Raw genomic sequence first — 22536 nt, forward strand, 5'->3', positions numbered from 1 at the left:
CATATTGAATAGTGTTCTCCATTACAAGGATATATATAGTATTGCTACTGAAAGGGATGAGGTGAGGAAATTTTGGTAGTATTGCTGCTGGTTGTGAGGCCAATACAGCTCAACCAATGCCCTTGAAAGTAGGTGCTGTTCAATGCCTTCTGGAAAAAAATTGGACTGCTGGTCAGTGTGATGCATTTTACCTTCGTATCCTGATCCAAGCAAAATCAAGCTGCACCATTAGCAGATACTGAAGCCCATAAATCTTACCTGTGCAGTTGTAAGTAAATGATATACCCCTTAATACTATTTTTATGAGTGTGTAAACAGGGAGTTTCTTAGAACAGAGGAGATCTAAGGGAATCCATAGTTTAAAATGTTGTTCATAGGTATTTCTATGCTAATATATCTCTGTATCACTCTGTTCTTAAAAAGCAAAATGTAGTTTGAAAAGACCTTTCTTTCATGTTTTATTGACACAATCAATATAGCAATCAAATGCTTGGAACAGCCTTTGTTCCTAAGCTATTGGCAGAGTTGATTCAGACATTTCATAGATACATAATATATTTAAGACTTTCTTGCAAAATTTAAGATTGTATTTTAAACCATATTATATCAGATTATATTTATCACTTATAAATAGGCCCACAAAACAGAAGCAAATGCATTCATTTGTGTCCAGAGTAAAGGAATGTGCCCATTATATTTGTGGGTTTATGTTTTACGCTGCTAATACTTTGTAACTGATCACACAAACATTGCCCTCCCCCCCCAATTATTATTCAGTCTACTTCCATTCTTATTTTCACTGCTATGCAAAAAAGAGAACTAAAAATCAGACAAATAGAAGTACAAAACAAGGCTAAACTAACTACATATGCCTAGCTAACTACTAAGCTAAATACATATGTCCCTTTATTTAAGGATTATAAAGTTACATATGAACACTGTAAAATTTATTATTTATAATCTTGGAAAACAGTAAAGGTTTTGGTGACACTAATTACCTGACTGAAGGAAGTGTGAATATAAAAGTTTTGATTTGCACAAATTAACTCAACATTGAAATCAGTTTAAACAAAGAAATAAAGACAAAGTATATCTCAGGAACATTTTGAATCTCGAAGTTACAACAGAAAAGTGACGCTATGCTATCATAAAACTCTTTAAATTCTCAGTCGTGGATCTCAGTGTATTTTAAAATCACAAGTTGTACTTTAAAATCACAACTGTCTTCTTTCTTCTCAGTGAAAACCTTTCAAGTTAGCAGTCATTTGAAGTTTTTCTTTTCCTATGAGTATCACACTGTCAGAGTTTTCTTTCAATGCCTTTTGGGGGTGAAAAGTATCCTAGTTTTCATTTTTTAAAAACCCTGTGGTTCTGCAGCACTCAGGCTTTTCTGAATGCGTGAGTAATGAAACTGAGAGCCTACCTCCACACTTTCCCTCTGCCAACAAAGTATCCTGCCAGTGTTTTCCTGAAGTTTACTCATATTTCTGCAACCACAGTTCTTCCACCATTGTTATACATTTTTCATTTTCCTTTCTTGTCAATACTAAAAAGTCAAAGATAACTCACAGCTACAGACTATCAGAAATTACAGGTTGTTAAAGGGTCTGCTAATAAAAACAGGATTTTAAAGGGACAGATTACATGTGTGGAAGTGTGATTGATTGAAACTCTGTGTGGGATAAACTACCAAAAAAACTTATCACAGCAAAGTAATATAGAATATTAGAGATATGCAAAGATGTTACCATGTCTTCTGGAAGTCATATCAAATCATATGTCTTCTAACACTCAAAAAGAGGAAAAAATGGAAATATTCATTAGGGAGAATTCTCTCATGTGAAATGCGTTCTGTTTCCTCTGAGAAAGAATTAATGAACCACGGTAATGTTCCGTATAAAAAGTAGAAATCACAGAGTTGATGCTTATGGATAGCAAAAGCTAAAAAATTGACATAGCTAAGACATTTAGAATGATTGTTTTATGATATAGTAAGTGTTCACTTGCTTAGAAGCCACCATTTCATACCATTGAAGTTCTATGAGTGTACGCAGTGTATTTTATTATTTTTTTAAAAATTGCTCGGTAATTACTATGTATTAACCATTTTAGCACATATATAAAACACTAGCTTCTGTGCTACAGAAAAAATCATTTTTATTTTTGAAAGCTTGCATACATTGCATGTTCAGAGACACAACGTTTGATAAATACTGCACTTGCAAACACAAAAAGAAGACAGATGAGTCATTGACAGGTGGACACTGACATCTCTATGATTATTCTAAATGCAGTTTCTAGTAAGACCATGAATTTGCGATTCAGCATACTGACTAGAAGCCTAGGGTGACTAGGTTCACATATACTACATATCTGCATACCGTCAAATAAATCGCAGCTTATCTGTCTGGAGAACAACTATTGGCATAAAGAAACTGAATTGCCCATCTCCCTTACATTAAACTCACTAAGATTGTGTATTCCTTTATTCATTGAGCTCTACACACAAACTCAGTACAAATACCCATGTGACCAGTAAGCAGATTTTTTTTAATCTCATTTACCTTTTTGTTGAAATGTAGTGCAAACTAGTTTTGTTACAGTATTTATAAGTTTTTAATTTTTTTTAAAAGGGCTTGTCAGCTTACTAGAATTTAAGTGGAAATGTTCTACAAAGTCAATTTAAAAGTGCTTCAGTCATGAGAGAACTCCCATCCCCTGAAACACAACTATACAAATGTGTAAAATATGTGACTGCAAAGAGTTTTAATCGATCGTTCAACATAGCAATACAATCTATTCCTACTCCATTGGAGTGCTCATAAATTACACTACAAAATAAGCCCTAGTTTGATAAAAAACATTATGCTGTTCAGTTAGTCGCTGATGCACATACTGTGTTCTGCTTGTGGGCTGACTACAGATTGTCCACATGCTGAGCATTCAGGCCATCCTGATGCAGTGTCAGGATGCAGTCAGATGCTCTGAGGTAGACATATCCAGAAGAAAGGCCAACTGAGGGAGGCCACCTGTGCCCATTTTACTTCCAAAGCAGTAACTAAGCAGTCTGTCCACAAGCCACAGAGCACTTTCCCATGAGAACGGGCACCCTCCTCCTTTAGAGGAGCCTCCTCCAAAAGAAGAGGTACTTTTTAAACTGTTGGTGCCACAACAATTATGTCAGATTAGGAAATTTCACCAACTGCATAAAACCTAAAAGCCTCCACTAGGATGAAAAGCCATACATTATTTATCTGAAAGGTATTAAACACTGTGGTTTGCATTATAAGATGAAAGAATCTTGGAGTAATCACAAATAAGTGAGTGACACAAGCATTTGGTGTCTCCACTTTAAAAGTATATTGTTGCTATACAAGTGGAAAATCACAGCATGTTTGCAGATGCACATTTTCTTAGCCACAGAGAATACAAATTTCAAGCTTTCCAGAAAGAAGATATGAAGAAATTAAGGAATGTTGTTCTTTTTCGTAACCTTAAGATGGGGGGTGCGAGTGTTGTTTGGTTTTACTATCTTATTTTTTGCATGAAATGACCAACCAGATCTCACACATAAAAATAAGCTGCAAAAAAAAAAAGATGAGGAACAAAATTCAAAAGCCTGAACATCATAAAAGGTTTTCAGGAGCTCAGAAACACTAAGAAAAGTGCCATATAAAGGTAAACCAATAAGAAGGAAAAACTGATGTCAAAACAAACCTCCACCCAGTTCTGTGTGCAGGCTTGTCTGTGTATCTGCAAAATTAATAGGTTTTTTGGCACCTACCTCCACGCTTCCATGGGTGTATAGAACACCACAGTGGTGGGTATTGGCACTCAGAGTTTAGGCTCTCACTCCTATGCTCTCAGGTGTTGTGTATATTATAAAAGTAAAATACTTATCCCTGGGATAGACAAAAATTCCCACCACAGCAGAAACTCTACAAAGTTCACTACAGCTGAGGACCCATTCTGTATTTTTATGTTCAGGTACATCTGGACTTTTGATCATGAAGCTATATCTAACTGTTTGGGAATGTAGGTGTGTAACTGCTTGCAACCCTCAGGCAGAGATGTGGGCCAAGGAGTAGCTGCCTTGGCTGTCGAAGTATTCGGGGAGGACTGCACTGAATTCTGCACGGAATAGCCAATAAAAAAGACTATTGTCCTACTTTTTAATGTCACTAACAGATTCAAGGACCACAATAATTTCGGTGGAGATATCCTGAGATAGCCTTTATCTCCTGGGAAAGGAGCTGTACATTTTTTCTGTTAGTCATCAGTTTCCATTTACAAGTAATTGTAGCCCAAGGCTGTGTTTCCCCTAAGGCTACTGCAGAATATTGTATCACTGCCATGAAGGAAGGGCGTAAGACAGTGAACTTAAATCAATTATATGTTTTTCCTCTGGTTTGGCAAATAAGCCATTATTTAAAAATTGGTTGGGATTGAACCAAATGCATTTATTTCAGTTTTGCTCATAGGAAAAACCAAAGTCAATAATGTACACCATTTTTAAACAATGAATATTTTATTTATCACTGAATCATGTATTTTCTTTGAAGGCCCTTGAAAAAAAAGTGAATTAAATCAGATAGAGATATCAGAGACAAAACAGATGGTGGCATCCTTTTACCTCATAAATGTTGTTAGATATTGTTGGTTTACCTCATAACTGTTCTTGACAATGGAGGGACTTTGGCTCGTGTTTCCCAGAACAGTAGCTTCATAAACCTTGCTACAGAGCATCCTGGAATTATATTTCGCCATACCTTCAAATGGAACTTTTCTATATGAATGAACGATTAAAGATTCACTGAGACTAGAATCCCAGCTTTCTCTTCCTAATCAGTCTCTTGCTAATAGACTCCTTGGCACAATTAGCTCCTTTATAGAGTATCATTCTCAGAGGCAATGCTCAGGAGTAGTTCAGGGATAAAACCAACAATTTTCCAAAGACAAAGCTTTGACAAATATACCTCTCCATTTTATACAGTTGCTATCCCAGTAGGAAATGAATTCACAAATTCTACATGCTCTCATTGTAAAGGACCTGTATTACAGGGTGAGATTTCTGTTGCAAAACGTTATCTCATATGCTGTACGCCCTCAAATTGTTTCAGTCACTTTGAACTGAAAAAAATGCACAAAAAAAGTAACAATTATGTTTCAGATCCACAGGTTTACCACACAGGACCCAGAAGAGATATGTTTTAAGTGCGCTGTTGTATGGATGTAGACATTGTGGTTTCTATTACTGCTTTGTTCAGCACTGAAGACAGTAGTATTGTATACTGGAGATCTTCCTTGATTTCTTTTTGTTGTTGTTGTTCATGATGATGACTTTTTCCCCATTTTTTTAATAAAGAATATTTCCTTTCTTTACAAAGATTTCACACTAATAATTAGACAATGCATGAACAAAGTTCAGCTACCTAACTTGAGTGATGCCATTTCAGAGTTCTCTGCATGCCAGAGGGCACAACATTCCTCAGAAAGGTTTTTCACTACCTTCAAGTCCTCCTGTTGACAGATTTTTACTGACCTTAAACGGGGATAGTGGGACTTAGGCCTGCTATGGTCATTAATTTGTATTTGGTTTTCCACATTACCAATGGTGGGAGATATGTAGTCCACCTTCAGACACCCACATTTCCATAAAAGTTAGCCTAAACTCAGAAAATTACATTCCACCTGACCTTGCAGTAAGTAATATAGCCATGTGAAGGCTTCATTGGTCACATGACAGTGCTGCAACTGCAGAGATACATGGCAGTGACTGACCATGCTACAGGGACACGCTGAAGTCCACGCTCAGAAGTTACGTCTCCTGGTCTCCTTGAGTGCTCCTTTCAAAGGTAGTTCAAGCTGTGTAGAAGTAACTCCTCTGATCAGCTTAGGAGTCATATGTTCTGTCTTATTTTGCAAGTAGCCATACTCACATGAGTTCACTGAAACGTGGCAACATCCTACAGCATGGGATAATCTTTTGTTTTAGGGTCATCCAAAGCCATAATAAGCTTATCATACATTTCTGTCATCAGTGTGTCATAAGAGATCACGCACACATTACCCCCTCCCTTCAGAATTTATAGTATTATATATCTCTCTATGCAGCTAGTCAATCCTTTCTCTTCTATTATGCTCCATTTTGGGGGTTTTCATATCCAAAATGTTACCTTGAGTAGCATGTGTACTCAAGAAAGGACACAAACTGATATTTTCTGCTCTTTCCCTTGCACTCTTTGGCACAACTGAAAAGAAGAGGAAGCTACTTCAGGTGCTAAAGAATCTCTGTGTCCCAGAGTGACAAAATTAATGTTGCACAATTTGGGTTATGAAAATACCACATTTACAGAGGATTTTCTTTTGTATCTTGGTCAACTTGCATAGATTTTATTCTGAGGAAAATGGAAACGCATTTACTATAAAAATTGAGTGAAAGTGGAAATATCTGATGTGGTTTCATCAAATAAACCAGTAAGCAGATGTGGCTCTTTGCCTCCTTTGAAATGTCCTGTTTGATATGAAATAGTACAAAACCAAAAGGAATTCCGCACTTACTAATGAATTAAATCTTTTTAGTTGTTATGCTGACCTGTTCCATTAGATTTCATGGTACCAAAACAATTACAGTATCTTGCTCTATCTCCAGAAATATACATTTGAATTTGGCCCTGAAGCGGTCAGTCAGTTGGACTAAATAATGGTTGTAGGTCCCTTCCAACTGAAATATTCTATTCTATTCTATTCCGTTCTGGCTCTTGATGTTCAGCATTCCTGACGACAGTGCAGTAGTGGCTGGTTGGATCATGGAATCAAATGTAGCTGTAAGTAATGTTTGCTATATAACTCCCCTACATGCCTTGGCTATGCAAGTATGTCTTCAAACACGTGGATTTACCCACTCTTAAACTCAAGAAAGTGGCTTAACATACCTTAAATCCAAACAGAAAGCTTTTAATTAAACTGAAGTTTGAAAGTAGATCTTCAGGCCTGGACTTGTAGGAATAATGGGAACAGAGGTGAAGACCACTGACCTGGCACTCTCTCATGCTGTGAAAAATAGTAAGGGTCTACGCACAAAGCAGCGACATTTTCTGTACAGTAATCATGTGAAAGTCTGTCCAAACGATAAACTTTCAGTAGAGTGATTCCACCAAACTTCTTACCCACCTTAATTAATATTTTAAGTGACCCAAATGTTGTTTGCTGAAATTTGATTCAACATTCCCACACGTATTTTTCCATCTACTGTCAGCTAGTTTCTCCTCATCTTCATACTCAAAGTAGAACACAGCACTAAACAGATAAGCTGTAACTAAAACTATCACCCTGTGAACAGTCCTAGAAGACCTCTCATGACAAACTTTAGCTAGTCATTCATTCTCATTACACAGGAGAAATATCCAGAAAGGTTGTTCAATGAAAAAAGAAAAGTGCTGCCTCCGTAAACTTTCCAGAACAGCTACTGGATGTTTTGTTTCTTTTCAAAATTATTCAGTAATCTTTGAGGACAATAGAATATACGAACAGAGATAAGGAAGGATGTCTTTTGTGCATATTGAGTCAAAAGATAAACACAGCATTAAGGGGCTGGACCTTGCATGAACTGTGTGTATCTACTAGATACAAAATTGTCATGATTAGGAAATCAAACGCTACATGGCTGAGTTTGCAGCAGAATATCTTGGGTGTACTCAAATTTTAGACTTCTACCCTTTCAAAACCACCAGCTCCTTTTCTTAAGCTTCTCTCCAGATTGCTTTCTAAAACTGCTCCCTAAATACAACCAATGCAATTTGTTAAAACATTTCCTCATTATTTGTTGTATATCTATCTGTGAAATACCTGTGTCTCCTAGTAGATAGCTGTTTATTCATCTGAAATAAGTAGACATGATCTCTGAAACTACAGACAAGGATTTTTAATAGACTACAACAGGGAGTGACTTGCATAAGTGAAGAAACAGGACAACAAGGCTCATCTTCGAAAATTACATGTACTCTAGGTTCCTTAATGTTCTTTGACAAATCTGGATATTTTAAGCTTTTAGGAACCAACAAAGAGTCTTCTTTTCCTTTTTTAACACATCTTTTACTCACACACTTTAATTAGATTGTGAGCAAAGTGCAGTCATCTGAATAAGAAAACATGTACACTTAAACCTCTTAAGAAAGAGCGTGTGATTCTTCACAATAAGTGAAAGAAGCCTTGGTTGAGGAAAAAAAAAAACCAAGAGAGAGAGAGATGAATTGTGAATATATTGAAAAAGTTATTTGGACAAGCAGTCAATAAGGCATAGAGTGCGGGGCCTCTGTGAAATATCCTTCACCCAAGTTGATGGCTTTGTAGGAGGGAGAGAGTATTGTTTACCAGAGATGAAAAGCTAGAATAAAAAAGATAAAATCACAGAGAAAATAAGAACACTGGTGCTCTGAAAGACATCACTGCTGGCTAACCTGACATGTTAGATCTAAGTTACTTGCTTATACTCTGTCATTTTAAACAGCATGGTAGTGCTAACTGCAGTAAAAATAGGTCTTGGCATTGAGTCTGAGGCATTGCATGTGTTGGAGAGGTGCCCATGGTTTCATTTTGCAGCCATAGGAGTCTAGTCTTCTGTCAATGTGTTTGCACAGTAACTTCAACATTAAGAGGAATATGTGTGTTCATCCATAGGCAAAGAGGCCCAAAGAGCTGTGTTAATATTCAGATGATGCAGTTCAAATCAAGCTTAATCCTTCTCATTCTGCAGATAAAAAGTCTAGCATAATTTTACAAAAGCTTTTCTTTCAGTCGTGTATAGGGGACAGAAATTATTAATTAGGCTTACAGTCAAACTGTTCTGCAAGGTACTAGTACATTCTGTAAGATGAAAATGACAGGACTTAAAAATCTCTTTGTTGCAATTTAAAAAGAAAAAAAAATCTATCCAGAGTAGGTCTTCAGCCTACAGTCAGTGTTTTGAAATACAAAGAACTTTTTCCAACAGACAGGTTTAGAAACCACATTAACTTATGTCATACAGAAGAGGCCTGTTCAGCTGCAGTTTTGCCATTTCCTTGTGTATTCTTGTGACCTTGAGGGAAAAACTGATGTAGTCAAATACTAAAATGCCTGGCTGTGAGACGAGAATGCCCGGCTCTGAACCACCTTCTCAAAGCAAGTGCAGCTGGAGCAATGCCAGCTGACAGTGTTTCCCTCTAGCCCACAGTCTAGCATGAAACCTGCCCAAGTTCCAGACAGAGCTACATGGGTACAAAGAGAAAGGCCAAAAAAGGAAACCATCAGTCAATCAGATCTGCTTGTTACATCTCTGCCTAGGAGACTGGAGAAAACACACCATATATTTCTGTTTCTTACATCTATGCCTCCTCCATTCTTACAAACTTCTAGTGTAGTGATAAAGCAATGTATGACGACACAGTTTAAGGACATAACTTATTTAGCAGTTTTCCTGTTTTGGAGGTTCAGAAAATGAAACCTGCCTGCAGTGTATTTTTATATCATTCTCCTGGTGTGAAGGAGAATTCAAATGTGCATAGGGCTGTTTATTAAAACTGCATAAAAGTGCAGGATAGTCAGCTCAAGATAAAGCTAAGTCATATATGACTTTTATTAGATAAACAATGAAAAATACAGTGTCAAATTCCCCAGTTATGTTCTTGTATGACACAGATGCGCAAAACCCTAACCTACACAGGTCCCTTTGGAAAAGCTTCTAGTGGCTTGGAAAATAGATGGGATGCATACACAGGAAGGATTAAAGGAAGAGTTAACAGCAGTTGAGGCAGTGATATCAAAGGTTTCTTGACAGCATTGGCAAAACTCCCACTCACTTGAACTGGATTGTGGCTTTACCTGAACTTTTCAGATATGGAGCACTAAACAAAGGAGCTAAAACTTGGATAGATTTGAGAATGCTGGATATAGTCAGATGGAAAGAAAGAAAATGTTTGTATACAGGAGTCAGAAGAAAATTTTGCTAAATTTAAGAGTGAAAGTAACAAACACCAATAACAAAAAGCCAATGTCAGTGTCAGTGAGGGAGAGAAGGAAGAGACACAGGGATAAGTGCAGCGTCTAAGTACTAAGTCACACAGAAAAGTACTAAGATTTTGGATATCATGGAAAAAAAGGGGCACTGGCTGGAATGACTGTTGCATCTTGGACAAACTATAAAGTAAACAAACAGGGAAAAAAGAGAGGAGGATATAAACAGAAACAATTGAAGGTTGATAAGGACAAAGGTTATGGCTTTGATGCGGGTTGGAAACAAAGAAGTTACAAGCCTCATTGACAAGGCAAATAATGCAAAGGGAATAGCAGAGAAATTTCCAACTTAGAAATCTGGAAGCCTTGATGGAGATATGTGATCTCTGTAGGTCAATAAGATTTTATGTAATGTGATGGCTCAAAGGGGTAGAAGGTGACGTGTTCTGGAGAAGTTGTTTCAGACTGTACCATAATTTGCATTGTATGTGTAGCACTACTTCTAAAGCTTCATTTCAGTAGATCAAATCTTAAGGAAAACATATGGTGCAAACAATTCCCTTACAGAGACAGTTTGAAAAGCAGTGTTGGGCTTTGGGACCAATTTCCATATCATGCCACATTGGTTTGCCTGTGTCTTTTTGATGACTAGATTAGGAGATAGATGCTTTGCCTGCTGTGAGGTCTTCTGTTATACCTCACTCAAATACAAGTGATAGCTAACTAGAAAAGACACTTGCAAAATGTCGTGTGTTCCTCAGCTTCAGAGTTAAAAATCTTTTCCTATATTTGCTATTGAACATTATCTTTTAAGTAGCTTCCCGCTTCTTTTCTATTCTCCCTCTCACCTTGTTGTTTTGTAATTGGGAAACATTGCACAGTACCTTTTTGAATGGCATTCGCAATACCTGTGAATACCTGCTGTTATTCTGTCTGAGTTCAGTGGAGTTAAAAAAAGGACAGTCAAGTCCTGTGCCTTTGTTCCCTCCATTGTTCAGCTATTCTTATTGTACTGTAGTAGAGACGAGGATGTTTTCTGTGAAAAACAGATTTATGCAAGTGCTGTGTCATCAGCTCTGTCAATGAGCCTGATAACATCACATTAATCCCATCCATACGTTTCACGATAACAAGCAAACATGACCTTGATAATCACCATGAAAACAATCATTTGACCATTCTACTAGGGTCATGTTTCTGGTAAACTGATTGATTATGAAATCACCATTTTAGGCGAAATGAATGAAAGTACCATTTTAGGAAGAGAAAAACTGTACATACATGCTGAAAATGCATTCTAAAGCTAAGAAGATATTTTATAATTAATCTATTTTAAGATGGATTACTAGGAAAAAACCATAAAATTCTGCTACTGTTAAATTCTGACCCTCTTGGCTTAGCTCATATGAATCTCTATTGTCATTTTATGCCTTGTTAAGAAGCTTCACTGTAAAAGAAAAGAAAAATAGGCTTTAAAAAATAGACGTAACAAATAAAGTCTTTGTTTTGTAGAAGGCGGTCATATATGTTTTTCAAATTATGGCTTTTGATGGGCCTTTTAAATGAGTTATTCTGGTTTCATGCAAGAAAGACCTTACAGTTATGTAAAATGAAATATTTGTACACACACACTTACATGCATATTCAGTGTTAAAAATCTAATTTAAAATTTATTCCCATAATAGACTTAGTTTTGTTTTTTAAGAGTAAGCATAAAGATCACTAGTCTGTGTGAAATCAGACTTCCATCATTTTCTGCTTCCTGGTATTTCTATCTTTATGAGACATGAATTTAACATTCATTGTCCCCTACAAGAAATTTTAGACTCTTATTGTATTTATCAATTCTGTTACAAATTTTACTGGGCTTATCTCTAAATAAAATTTTGGTCCGGATCTTGTAATTTTATTGGATGTCCAACTTATTGGCATACACAAACTGTAACAATTCTTAACAAAGTAGTCACAAGTGTCTGAAACACACATCAAGCTACTGTGCTTTAAGGAATGCTTTAGTTGAGTCACCATAACTGTCCTTGAAAATGTTATTAGTCTAAAGGAAATATAGAGTAATGTGGCTTTGATTAGGTGCTGATCATGAGTCAAGTTCCAGATATGGTGTGTGATGAGCTTGTACATGCGTTGCTATTAAGGCTTAGCCTATGCATTGCAATTTAAAAGTCCACAGCATCTTACCACATTTGCAAGATCAAAATCTTAACAGTGTTATGAAACCTATGTAAAAATTGGAATTTTTGTAGTGGGAAATAAGAAAGACAAGGAGCTGAATATCTACTGAAAGCTAAGCTAAAAGCCTTTTTAATTTGTTTCTTTTTTCATACATGTGTTTACTTGTTTTCGGTAAGGTGAAAGCACTAGTAAGACTACAGCAAAGGCTATTTTTGTATTGCTTCCAACTTGGCAGCAAGCACAAGTCTCACAAGACCATCCCAGAAAGAGTTCCAAACCAATTTCTAGAGTTCTATTTAAAGATTTTATATTTTTCTTAACAAAAGGTGGTTGCAATTAACTTTCTATTACCCATAGGTGTATTTTTTCCCAGCATGTGGGTTTACCATATCATTCTTAACTGAAAAAAAAAAATAAAAATCCCTCTTCCAGTATAAATACAAACTTATGCAACTTAACTATGAGGTAAGTGATACATGTGCTTAAAGATATGTTCTATACAGTTTGTGTTATCACAAGTTTTGCTTTATCCAAATTAAACCAGCCCTTCTAATGCCCCCGAAACTTAAGAATTTATAAAGTGCAAGTCACTTCATTGTTTTGAAGTGATGTCTGAAAGGAACGGGGTCCTGTCAGGCCACAAGGCAGCACAGGAGCTACTGACTGCAAGATTTGTCGGTCAGTAAAAGATCAGCCTGCTCTGGACTCAATCTGAGACCAGATTTCAGTCTGAAGTGGAAACCTGATTGAGTCTGTAGTCACATAAACTTCTGTGAGGATGAGCTTTTTATTAGGCACCTGAGTCCAAAAATTGCTACATATCCCCTCATTTTGAACACAGAACAATGGACCGTATTGAATACAGAACAAGACACAGGAGCTGCATTTTTCTCAATCCATTTTTTTCATAAGATCCCACGATGCAACATTTTATGTGAATCATTTGAATCCTCAAATCCATTCTTGTCACATACAGAGAGGCTTGCAGTTGGTCAAAAGAAATACACTTGTTCTTAACGAACAGTTCAGCTATCTGTGGTCCTCTTCAGATGCAGTGTGGCTGGACACCAGGTGTCAGTGCTTGACCATCAGGGCATGAAGCAGTTGAGAGCATGGTTAACTTGTAAGATATATTATCTACTGTTTCTTTTTATGTAAAATAACCAGTGACTTGGATGCTGTCCTGTGCATAGTAATGACATAGAGAACTGCATCTTACAGTCACACTTGTAGATGAAACACAATTGTGAAAGTTGCAGCTTAACACCAAAAAGCAATCTCTCTCGCTGTGCAAATATCAGCTAATACAACTGGAAGAATTTCTTTTTAGCTGCACTTATTGAAGACAACTGGATTTTTGGCACTGAACAAATCAGAGCCAAAAGATCAACATTTTTGTGAGGTGAATCTGATTTCTAGAAATACAGTAGATAAAGCTTGCTTTTTTTTTTTTTTTTTCCAGATTGTTTCTGTGAAACATTTGTGGTTTTTCACAAACTGCCCTCTGTGATTACAGATTATCCTTTTCTAAAGGAGACTAAGATGGCAGGGTTATTTAGCTATCTGTGCTTCACAAAACTGTTTCTGCTTCTCAGTTAGAATTAGTTACTTATCACAGAAGCCAGCAAGTAGCCAAAAACATCTATTTAAAGTTCTCTAGCATGCATCCCTTCTTCATATACCTGTTACCAACTCTCTGACATTCCCCAGGATGGGGTAGGAAGCAGATCACAAGCAAATTTATTTTTTATGGCAGCTCTTTCCTGTCTTTGGGAAAGAAGCTATCATTCATCATGGAGCCAGAAGCAAACATGTCAGACAAGAAAAACACTGGTGTTTTCCATTATGTGACAGGTGCACATCTCTTCAATGTACACAACTAGGTACGCCAGCTCAGTGTTCATACTGGAACAGACATGCAACCATGCAGAAAAGAACAGGGCATACAACCTTCAGGTGCACACATGAATGTCTCACTGAAGTGAAAAAGATAGCTTTATATTTTATTAAATAATCCACTTCTTTCTTAAAGAAGCTGGCATTTCTCTCTTCCTGATATTTCCTAACAAACATAACTAAAGTCAGTTCTCAGTGTACATTCTTAAAATGCTAGTGGCTTAATTAATGTAAAAGTAAACAGAGATATGAAATTACAACCTGAAGACTGTAGTCATATCTTAAAACAATAAAGTTGAGTCTTTAAAATTACGTATGCATTAGCTTTGCACAAAGTCCTTCATGCAGCAAGAAGAACACTGGCTGAAACTCAGGTACACACTATGCTGAATAACAAAAAATCTAAACAGGGGCTAGAATTTTAAAAAGTAGCTGCATTCAGCCCTCCACAAGATTTCATTGAGTGGGTAGCACAGTCTGAAAGAAATCTTCCCCCTAGCTTTCATGCACTTTAACCAGGCAAGTCACACCTTACATGTCGTGAGCAGGCAGTCTTCAGTCCAAGGCGGTTTCAGCAAATCTTTGTGGATTCATTTCACCTCAAAACAGCTGGAAAGAATTTGGGAGCCTTGCCTCTTTTTCCTCTAGTCATTCACTTCTGGAGTGAAGCAGCTAAACAAGGAAGCAGATGACTACCCCACAGAGAATGCTATGATCATAAATTATCAAAATGAGCCTGAACAGCGCCTAAGTGAACAGAGCTCAAGACATCTTTTTGCACAAGAGACTGACTTGGTTGACTACAGTAATCCCTTCTGATTTCTTAGTTCTAACGCCATTTAGATAATCTCACTATAGTATAGTTTAATTTCTAAGCAAGTTAGTACTTGGCCTGAAATCTAGTCAGAAATGTTTTGATAAGTATTTTTGTTAAATGTAAGTCTGGTGTTATGGTTGTCAGTCCAGACATTTTTCGATTTAAGAAAGAGGGAACAGTTTAAAAGTTGTGAAATTATCTTTTTTCAATATCAAAACTGCTCTGCTTCCAAAATTCGGTTTAAAGATAGAAAATGTTGTAACTGAAAAATAACTTTCTAAATGCCCACAATATTTTTAATTACCCAGTCCATCATTTTTGTATCATTTATTAGCTAATAAACTGTTTTCACAGTTTTCACTTGTGATTCTGGTGGGAACAGGGAAGTTTTTCCTAAGAAACAACTTTTGGAGTGAGTTCCGACAAAGTGACTCTTGAAAGAAGAGAGGGTCTCTATATTTAACTGGTTTCTCATTAGGGGTACATTTTGCAGTTTGCACAGCCAGTCTGGAGAAGTATGACCACCCCTTTGTCCTCTTGCACCAGCTCATGGAAGAACAGATTTGTGGGCTGCTGCAACCATTATTTGTTCAGCTGATGAGTGGACCCAGCCACATCTATGACTTGCATGCACTGAACGTATTCACCAGCTGGAGAGAAAGATGATGTCCCAGAGACAATCAAGGAGTGAGGAACTTCCCTCACAGAGGGAAAGGGAGAAGAGCAAGATGGGGTGATAAATAGCAATTCAGTCGTACTCTTGTTCATGTCTTTTTTTCTCCACTCTGCTTCTACAGCAGAACAACAAAGTCCTAATTACTGCTAAAGATTAGGTCACAAATCCTAGGAAATTATCAAATTTAGAAATAATTTAGCTTATGAAATATTTGCACTTGGAAAAACATAAGAAAACATTACAAAAATCTTCGCCTTTCTTAACACACAATTTCCAGAGAGAGGGAGGGATTTTTCTATCAGACAATCTGGTAAATTTTATCTAATTTTCTGTGTTCTAAAACATGAAATATTCAAGTACTGATAGTTTTCTTATAATCCTGTAGGTCCTCCCATATTCTAAACATTCTTTAAAAAATCAGTAGTAGCACAGAAATTGAGTTTCGAACAATGATAAACTGCTGAATGTGGAAAGTATCGCTTCAGCAGTCTTCTAACTTTGGATCTCATAATAATCAGAATTAGAAACTGTTCCAAATATCCCTCAGGTTAATCTTCGTGCTGTGCACAGTGTTGGCACTAAAGATTTTTGTTCAATCAAGCCAAACATTATTCATAAAATGGAAGAAATACTAACATGATAAGCCGTCTTTCTGGACTTTTTCCTGTGATGTGTACTGCATGGACTACCTGAAGAGTTAGATGTCTGAATACGATCAGGATTAGAAGAAAATGCTTTGGGGTGAAGAAAAAGCTCAGTGCAGTCTGCTTCATTAACATAGTCTGAGGCATGATTAAGGTGCTTTGTTTTCTTACAGTCACAGGAATACATTTAGCCAAGAATTCATAACATAAACACAAAAAATAAAAGGTGATTTGTGTAAGTTTTGTAGAAATGTTGGAGAAGTAAGGGGTCTCTACCTGACTTGTTGTTAGTAGTCGTTTTTTTTAAGCTAAAGAACATATCTTACTAGACTAATGGAACTACCCCTCCCTCCCACTGAGAACTGAATATCTTCCTCTTGACAACTACAGCAGTAGTTTATAAGTCAAATTAACATTGGCTACTTTTAGAATTGTTTCTAGCTTCTTTTAATGTTACCACAAACAGCTGGATATAAGCGTAAGATCCACATGATCAGTAAATCCAGGATGAAAACAGCTAGAATAGTAAGATCATAAAGATAATAATTTATGGGAAAATTTCTACCATACATTACAACTTGTTTTGCCTCTACTGCAGTTATGAGAAGAGAGATCAGACTGCTCAGAATAGTTGGAAATATTTTAAAGTTTATCTGCCTTGTTAGATTACACCTTGTAATTTCTTCCGGTGGGAGGAGAAGGAAGAAATCATTCAGTGCTTTCTATGGTCCTCTTTCCTTAGCAGAAAGTGCAGCCTCTTTTCTCCACAGTATGGGAAACAAGTATTAATCTTTTCATTCAAAACAGAGTATTTCCAGGTTAATATAATAAATGATGTCTCTATTATCTACGAATGAACATGATTCATCCACCTCTCAAAACTGGTACAAGGACCAAAATTTTAAAAGTTCAGTTGATCAAGGAGGGATGTAGTTTAGACAGCCATCTATCCTCAGCTGTTTTTTGTGCAGTCTGCTGTTGTAGCTTAATTTTACCCAGAGGTTCATCAAACATCTGTTTTAATCATTCAGCTAAATTCAGTCTTTTTTTCTGTGGCATTCTAGTCATCATGACATTTCAGACATCTCTATTCCAGATGATCCTGGTACTTCCAGTGTTTTGCCATGTACACATGCATGACATAGATGAAGGCAAAACTCACAGAATGCTTTCTCACAGAATTTCCCTCCTTTGCCTATAAAGCACCCCACTGACATTTACACAGGTGTTAGCAAATTGGTGGTTTATGTCTTAGGGACACATTTTTCATTCAGTTCAATGATGCACTGGAATAATTTAACTACTCATAGTGGGTTCCTTCCATAAAGCAGCAGCTGCCAAAACAGGCTTAATCATGAATGGACAAAATCGTGAATTAGACAAAAAAGTCACACAGAACTTAAAGTCCATGCTCTTATTATTCTCTGCAGAACATCTGTAGAAATGACAATCTAAAAATGGTGTGTTTAATAACACAGAGATTTTGTATTCTGCTGCTTGAGATATAGGGACGAACAATAAACATAGAATTCTGTAAAAGCCACCAAGCTTGGGTTATGCAAGCTTATTTTGGATTGGTATTTTAACCTTTTCTTAATTCGCCATAGATATATATTATTTTTAATTTCTTGAATATTACATAGAAATTTTCTCAATTTTGTGTTAGCTTTAAACTTATACGTAAACTGAGAGAACATATAGAATAGAAACAGCATCTGTTATAAAGGACTGTTAAAAATGTTACAAATGTCGAGACTGTAAATCAACATATTTCCACTGAGTCTTGTCAAGTTACCTTAACTTTTACCATGTTTTCTCCTGTCGATGTGTTATGCCATGCAAATTCAGGCATTTAACTCAGCTGTATTAACCAGCTAGCGATGCAAGGTTCATCATACACACAGCAGAGAGAGAGGAGTTTCCCATCCTGTGCTTTACAGCAAAAACATTAGCAAGATTCAGTCTGTCTGCAGAGAAGTACTTACGCTTATTTATATACCCTTCATCGCTTCTTTTGAAGTTTGACAGAAACCAACACTCAGTTTATGGACTTGTGTCGACTATACAGGCTTATACTTCTCTAGGTTCTATCCAGGATCTTTTAGCAAATTTACACTTGTGGGGATTGATCCCAAAGCCACTAAATGTAAAGGTAACCTTTCCCTGATGGTCTATGAGTTTTTAATCGACACCTGTTTTTAGCATTAATTGTCCTATTTTTTTGTTTATCTGTAGAAAAATTTTGACAGTGAAATAAAAATAAAAGCTTCTCAAAACACTTCCTGCTTATCTGTGCTCATGGAATAGTAAATTAACTAAATATAGCCTATCTTTCAAAAAATGCATAATGAATACTGCTATTGTTGTAACCACTACTTATGTTAAGAAAACAGAAGTTCCTCGAAACATTTGAGAGAAGTTCTAATTGCTCTTTATTCAAAGTGTATCTAAAGCTAGTAAGTCAATGAGTTGCCAGTTGAAAGTACACCTGGCTTGTAATGAATGCTATGTTAAATTTTGTTACTGTCAAAATTTTAAAAAAGGAAAAATTGCTTTTAAGTAGTACTTCAAGTTCCCCAGCTTATTGCTCCATTCTCTCTGAATAAACTCCAGCCATTAAAAAACCCAATAATTTCAGGATTCTAAAGTCAACCGCAAAGTGAGTAAGCACCTAACAAAATCTGTTTATGTTGTTTTCTCCTTAATCTCTTTCATCCTCAAAAAAGACAATACCAAATTTCAAATAAGGTATTATGTATGCATATGTTTTAGTTTGTTTATAAAATGTTTCTTTTGGTATCATGCATTAACTGAGAAACCTACAAGCAATTTTGAGTTTATTCAAACAAGTACACTTTACATATGTGTATACTAAGAAATTACGCTTTTGTCCTATTCAGACAATCAATTTAATTGTATGAATATGCAGACTACTATTATGATGATTTCCATAAGACAGTGTGTGGAAACATGTTTTTATTTGCAGCAGAAAACAGAAGCACTGAAAAGTATTATTTGAATTACAGAGCTACTGTATTAGCATTTTTTGTTTTTTTTTTTTCCTGCTGGAAGTCATTATCTGAAGAATAACAAATCATTTCGAAGTAAAAGCAACTAATAAGTGAAATTTAGTGTGAGAAGCTGTGCAATTTAGTATAATTTGTGTGTTCAGTGTTGGGTTTCATAAAAGAAATGCAAGAGATATTCATTAATCTTGTCTTTAGAGGTCAAAGCCAAATCATCCTTTACTACAAGCTAAGGTGAATCAACGTAAATCAAAACTGACTGTGTAGTTGCCAGTCAAGTAATATTTTCTGTGTTTCAATACTCAGACATACGTTTCTTTTGTTACAGGCACTTGACATAAAATTGACTGGGCCAAGGTATTAAAACAAAAAGTACCACATATTTATACTACAAAATATTTTTCTGACTTAAGCCTACATACAAAAAAAAGTCAGAATTTAAATATAATTCATCTAAACATGTTTTCCTATATCAAACAGGATTTTTTAATCTTTGCTTACTGTATCTGTGATATGCCGTTACCTTGGTAGTCACTTCCCCTGACTTTATCCAAAAGGCCACAGACATCAAGCCTGATCCAATTCAGCAAGCCTGCTTACTCCAATTGTTAATGAGGAAAATGTTTTTTGGCCACACTGTCTCCCCTATAAAATTTCTCTGCTTGCGTTAGCAGGTATATTATCGAGCTATACAGACCTGTTCTTTAATTCTGCAAGCAAGAGTGACCTCTAAATCCAAGATATGTCAAACCTTTGCACAATTATGAGGGGACACATGTTGACTTTTCCAATTAAATTAAAAAGTATATTTTAAAACATTATAAAAAACACCTGCTAGAAGAAAAGGGGAAAGAGTTCATGTAAAAGACTGATTAATTTCTTATTTTTAAGATTTTCCAAATCTCGTACATTTGCAGTTTTGAAGATTAATACTAGTATTATTGCTCTTTCCTACCTGACTTGTCATTTTCACCACTATTAGCTGGATAAAAACTCATGGAGTCGACATGTACCTCTGCATTCCTATTAGAACTGAGAGAAGGACAGTTCAATATCTGACGTGTTTTGTACTGCTCACCATGACTGATATCAGGAAGGATCCATGTCAATTGAACAAGGAATAAAAGATATCCAAGTGTGCAACATCTAATTTCTCATTAAAAGATCAGGAAAAAGTTTTCTTTTTTCTCTGAGATAATAACTAGTGAATTATACTTTGTATGATTTCACATACACTTCATTCACTCCTCCTATTCTTTTATTTTTTCCTTTTTAAAGTCATATGTGTCAACCAGAGAGAAAAGCAATTCTTTTCATTCTGCCCAGACATTCTTCTTCATTATTTTTGACAAATGTAAGTTGATCTTCTTAGACTTTTGAAATGCAACCATTTCTATCAGATCTGTGCATGATAACAAAGATTTATAGTGCTTCATGTAACAGGCTAGAGCATCACTGAAGGGTAATAATAAACGTTAGAAGAAACAGTCATTTAAGGATATATTGAGAAAATGTCAACATTATTATGCCAGCCGCACCACAATCACATTCAGTTTCTTCTGTTAAAATACAGGAAACCTACCTTTTGAATCATATATTTTATTATCTGTGAACTCTGAGAGTTTGTTTACAATTATTATTCAGAATTACTCATTTGTAAGAGTGAAAATATTGTAGTCTTGTAAGTATTGCGAGATGAAAATAGAAAAAGGATAGTATTTGATTTATAAACTTATCATCGCTTACCTTCTCTGCTGATTGAGCCGTACCAAAAAAGATTGGAATAAAAGCTAACCAAATTATGCAGGTTGTGTACATAGTAAATCCAATGGGTTTTGCTTCGTTGAAGGTCTCTGGAACCCCTCTTGTTTTAATAGCATAAACAGTGCATGTGACCATCAAGAGAATACTGTATCCAAGGGAACAAATGAGAGAAAGATCTGAAATGTCACATTTGAGAACTCCCCTGGCATTTTCTGGTTCAAGTGTCCTCTGTTCTCCATAGTCTACGATGGTATGTGGTGGATCGATAGCAAACCAAATGAAGACTCCGATAAGCTGCATGGATATGAGGCTGAAAGTAATCACCAGCTGGGAGGCTGGACTTATAAATTTGGGCGCTGTGACAGATTTTTTACCTTGTTCAAATATTCTGTGAATCCTGTTTGTTTTGGTAAGCAAGGCAGCATAGCTGAAACACATGCCAAGTCCTAAAAAGATCCTTCTAAAGGAGCAGACCACTGTATCAGGAGTCGCAATCATTAAAAAAGTAATGGAGTAACAGAGAAAAATCCCAGTCAAGAGCACATAACTGAGCTCCCGTCCAGAGGCCCTGACGATCGGTGTGTCATTGTACCGGACAAATGTCACAATCACAAAGGTGGTGGCAATTATACCGAGAATAGCTATGAAGACGGGCACGATGGCCCAAGGAGAATGCCACTCCAGTTTGATTATAGGGATAAGTTGGCAATCCGTACGGTTGGTGTTCGGTCTCTTATTAATGGGACACAGTTCACAGTTGAATTCATCCACCTGGTAATGGTACCCCTCACAGCGTTCACAGTGCCAGCAGCAGGGCACTCCCTTCACAGTTTTCTTTCTTTCCCCAGCTTTACAGGGCAGGCTGCAGACAGATGCTGGATGAGTGTGTTGTCTATTAGCCCACTGCATGTCTTCTACCTGTGGGTATAAAAAATTAATGAGCCTTCTCTTTTCCCCCATTTATAATATCCTAATCCTGGCCACAGGTTTGTCATAAATCACTACATGCTGACAGTACAAATACAGTTTACCATAATAAGAAACCTGTTTCTTTCCCTTGTATTGACTTTATAAAAGTGTTAAATGATTGTGTTCAATAAATCATTCATGCCATAGGCTTGATGAGTGTCATTAGTTTCTATTTACCTCCTTACTGCTGACGAAATTGACATCTGTAAAGATATTTATTGACTCCAGGCTAGTTTAAAAGCAAAAAGCCCTGTACACAGTGCTTTAAAAGTTAATCACATGCAAATATAAATACCAGTAGTTCTCAATCATTTAATTACAAAATAAGGCTATGTGAGTTTCAGATAAGTTGCTGGTACAGTAAAGAAATAGATTAAAATCTCCTTGCATCAGCTCTGACAGAACAAAGAGTGACAGATAAAAGATTTGTGATGCCACCTTTTCCATGAAAGTAGATATTTTATACTTTTCCACTTTCTAAGTCTTGAAATGCACAAGATTGTTCTTTTTACATTTCTAGAAGGTAAAAATGAGTATATACTGCCTTCTGAATAATAATGG

The 22536-nt window shown here is 36.2% G+C and overlaps 1 protein-coding gene across 1 annotated transcript in view; it reads right to left on the reverse strand.

Moving 5' to 3' along the window:
• GRM8 (glutamate metabotropic receptor 8) overlaps nucleotides 1-22536 on the reverse strand; it is a 346630-nt gene that overhangs the window by 26010 nt on the left and 298084 nt on the right. The window contains exon 8 of the mRNA XM_086473515.1: nucleotides 20989-21924. Coding sequence (XP_086329641.1) covers nucleotides 20989-21924 — 936 coding nt within the window. The remainder of the gene's footprint in view (nucleotides 1-20988; nucleotides 21925-22536) is intronic.

Source organism: Leptosomus discolor, chromosome 1 (genome assembly GCF_034619465.1).
Source record: "Leptosomus discolor isolate bLepDis1 chromosome 1, bLepDis1.hap2, whole genome shotgun sequence".
Lineage (NCBI taxonomy): Eukaryota > Metazoa > Chordata > Aves > Leptosomiformes > Leptosomidae > Leptosomus > Leptosomus discolor.